Source organism: Poecilia reticulata, linkage group LG11 (genome assembly GCF_000633615.1).
Source record: "Poecilia reticulata strain Guanapo linkage group LG11, Guppy_female_1.0+MT, whole genome shotgun sequence".
NCBI lineage: Eukaryota > Metazoa > Chordata > Actinopteri > Cyprinodontiformes > Poeciliidae > Poecilia > Poecilia reticulata.
The window spans coordinates 27,056,147-27,059,212 of record NC_024341.1 but is presented as its reverse complement, the minus strand read 5'-3'; the positions used below and the strand labels follow the sequence as shown (position 1 = coordinate 27,059,212).

The window sequence follows — 3,066 nt, the reverse complement described above, 5'->3', positions numbered from 1 at the left end:
GATCACAACCAGTTTCTCCACAACTACCCCTCACTGCCAGCACTCAGTGAGTCGACACACTCATCCAGCATCAAGATCCGTCCTCTGGGATACTTTGAAGACGCGACAGCAGCTGTGTTAGAGTTCAAAGGTAAACTGCAGCAACTYCTGAGAGACACATGGACAAACATCTTACATAGCCTTAACGATGTGGATGATTTACTGTCAGTACCAGAACCAAAGAGCAGAGCAGGATTCTTAATATATGCATGTGAAATCACCCTGGATCCRAATACAGCACACAAAAAGCTGGTTCTAAAAAAGGGGAACAGGAAGGCGATGGTGATAGGTGATCAGCGCTATTCTAGCCACCCAGACAGATTCATTAATCAGCCTCAAGTTCTGAGTAAAGAGAGTCTGACTGGACGTTGTTACTGGGAGGTGSAGCGSAGMGGGATAGTTCGTATAGCAGTCGCATACAGGAAYATCAGGAGAACAGGAGATGAAGCTGAATTTGGAAATAATGACAAATCTTGGGCTTTAGATTTTTTCAATCATAAATTTGGCCATGACAACATTTGGACCTCCATCTCAMRTGCTAGTTCTTTCAGAWYAGGAGTGTACCTGGATCACACAGCAGGTATTCTGTCCTTCTACAAYGTCTCCTCTGGAAAAGAAGGAGATGCTGCAACCATGACTCTCATCCACAGAGTGCAGACCACATTCACCCAGCCACTGTACACTGGAGTCTATRTTGAGAGGTTTTTGGCTGGTMAAGAAGCCTCTGCAGAGTTCTGTAAACCCAGATAKAWTTTCTCTCCGACTGTTAATYRGGGTTCTTTGTTCTGATGTCTCTGCTGTTCTGCCCTTCTGTATTTCTCTGGGTTAAATGTAGTTCTCTGTGTTCCAGGGCCCATAAAAGATATCACTCCTGATGTTTTCTTTTATTCTAATATGACACAAATCTATCTCTCAACATGAAAATATAAACTTCTCTGGGTTCTAATAGGTTTGCTTTAATATTTGTATTTTTGTATCTGGATGATCTGGTTTCTGATTGTGTGTGGAATTTACTCTTGTTGAAATCAGTCAAGAATAAAGTGAATTGAACTTGCTTTTGTTTTGCTTTTATTGTGATCCAAAGAAGAAACTGAAACTAATATAAATTTAGAACCGATGCCGTTTTCTTCTCAATTATTTAGATTTTGATCAGAAAAATTACTATTTGCAGTTATTTCTGTCTGGCCTCATAAAAAATCTTAAGGAAATTTGGAACACGTTCTCTTCGTTATTGCAATAAATTTCGAGTTGTGTCATCTAAAGTCAGACACATTTCCTTCAGAATGCCTCATATGATGCTGGAGAAGATCAGATACACACCTGATATTTACAGGGACAACAAAATCAACACTCTAGCCTGAGTTAAAGTTGATCGCATTTAGCTTTAAGATCAAGTTCCCGGATTGTTCAAACATATTTACGGACTCATGTTCTCTGTCAGTTTTTCGGAAAAAAAAAAAAAGTTGTAATATTAATTTTTTGATCACATAGTTGTTTATATTTAATAAATTACTAATATAAAACCACAGTGTTATGGACAACAGATCGAGTTTTAACAGAACGCCATTAACAGAGCCGACCCATGTTTGCTCATCTTCTCTCTCGCTCCCTTGTGTTTACACTTCACCGCCATCTGGTGACGCTTTTAATGAACTGCAGCTGTGTCTCAGCTTTGCCTCCTGATGTACAGTAAATCACTAATATCGGTTTCGTGGAAAAAAAAAATCTTTCGTCTCAGTCTCSGAAATTTCCATCCGGATTATACACCGACGGGATGCTAAGGAGCAGACCCTTTTATTCCAACAGGGCAGCGATGACAAAACCATAGACATGAATAGATATGGACAACACTATAGACATTATAAATATATCTTTAAATATAAATATATATTGTTTTTATTTACGGCTATGRACAAAACCGCTTCATTCTTTAAGCCCTTGCCTAAGTGATAAGGAAACCCCTTACAAAACCGTTTCCACCAATCATCACTAAGGCACGCAACAACATCAGCCAATCAAAAAAGAGGATTCGGTATAGCTCCCTCCCATAGCTTAAAGCCCGCCTGTTGGAATCGGATCTTTCAACACTCTCCTTTCTCCGCCGGTCYGGTTCGGTTAGTAGGTCAACCTCAGCCCAGCATTTTTTTTGTAGTTCACCTTCATCACTCCCTAACACAAACCATGAGGGAAATTGTTCATATTCAGGCTGGTCAGTGCGGAAATCAGATTGGTGCAAAGGTAGGAAAAAGTTATAAAGAAGTCGGGATTAAGTTTTTTTTTCCTCTTTGATAAACTGAAYTTGAAATGTTTTCGAAATGACTTTTTTGTCTAAACGGTTTCTGAAACATAATATTGAATGGGAAAGAATGAAAAAAATACATGTATATTTGTGTTATTTAGATTTTACTTTAATTTGAATATTTTCTGTTSTCTAAATAAATAATAAACTATTCAGTGTTTAATTGGGTAATGTGACCTATTTCCAATGAAAASGGTCACATTACCTATACTGAGGAATAACTGGAGTAATTAGTGGTCAGAATGTACRGTGAAGTCTATTAAGTATTAATTTGTCACCATATCACAACTCAAKAATATACGTTCTAGATGTAATTTTATTCATTCTAATAAACCAGTTTATCAAAAGWACTTAAGTTTTGCAATTTCTAATTCTCGGTGGCCTCCATTGTTTTTGTCCACCTCAACACAGGGGAATTTAAAATTTAAAACAATGTGAAAGCATCAATAGCAGCCATGGCGTGATGATTAATGGGTTTGGTCAGACTTTTGGAGACTCACAGGGCCAGCTGCTGTCTTGGCCTGCTGGTGAGGCTTTGTCACTGAGAAAAAAAACCCCAACAAGAGGGTGAAAAGAAGAAATTTGCTGAGGCAGAGCAGAGGAATGTGACAGGAGGAGGGTGGGGGGCTAACAAGTGGTCCAGTGTCTGCCCTGAAAGACGGATGAGGTCATTTGAATGGCTGCCTTTCCACTCAGTTGATCAGATGCACATATTCAGAAAAGAAAAA

General features: G+C 38.8%; 1 protein-coding gene across 1 annotated transcript in view; it reads left to right on the top strand.

The window, feature by feature from the left end:
• Positions 1 to 2,120: 2,120 nt before the first annotated feature.
• LOC103472951 (tubulin beta chain-like) overlaps positions 2,121 to 3,066 on the top strand; it is a 6,764-nt gene continuing 5,818 nt past the window's right edge. Inside the window, exon 1 of the mRNA XM_008422830.2 lies at positions 2,121 to 2,277. Coding sequence (XP_008421052.1) covers positions 2,221 to 2,277 — 57 coding nt within the window. The 5' untranslated portion in view covers positions 2,121 to 2,220. The remainder of the gene's footprint in view (positions 2,278 to 3,066) is intronic.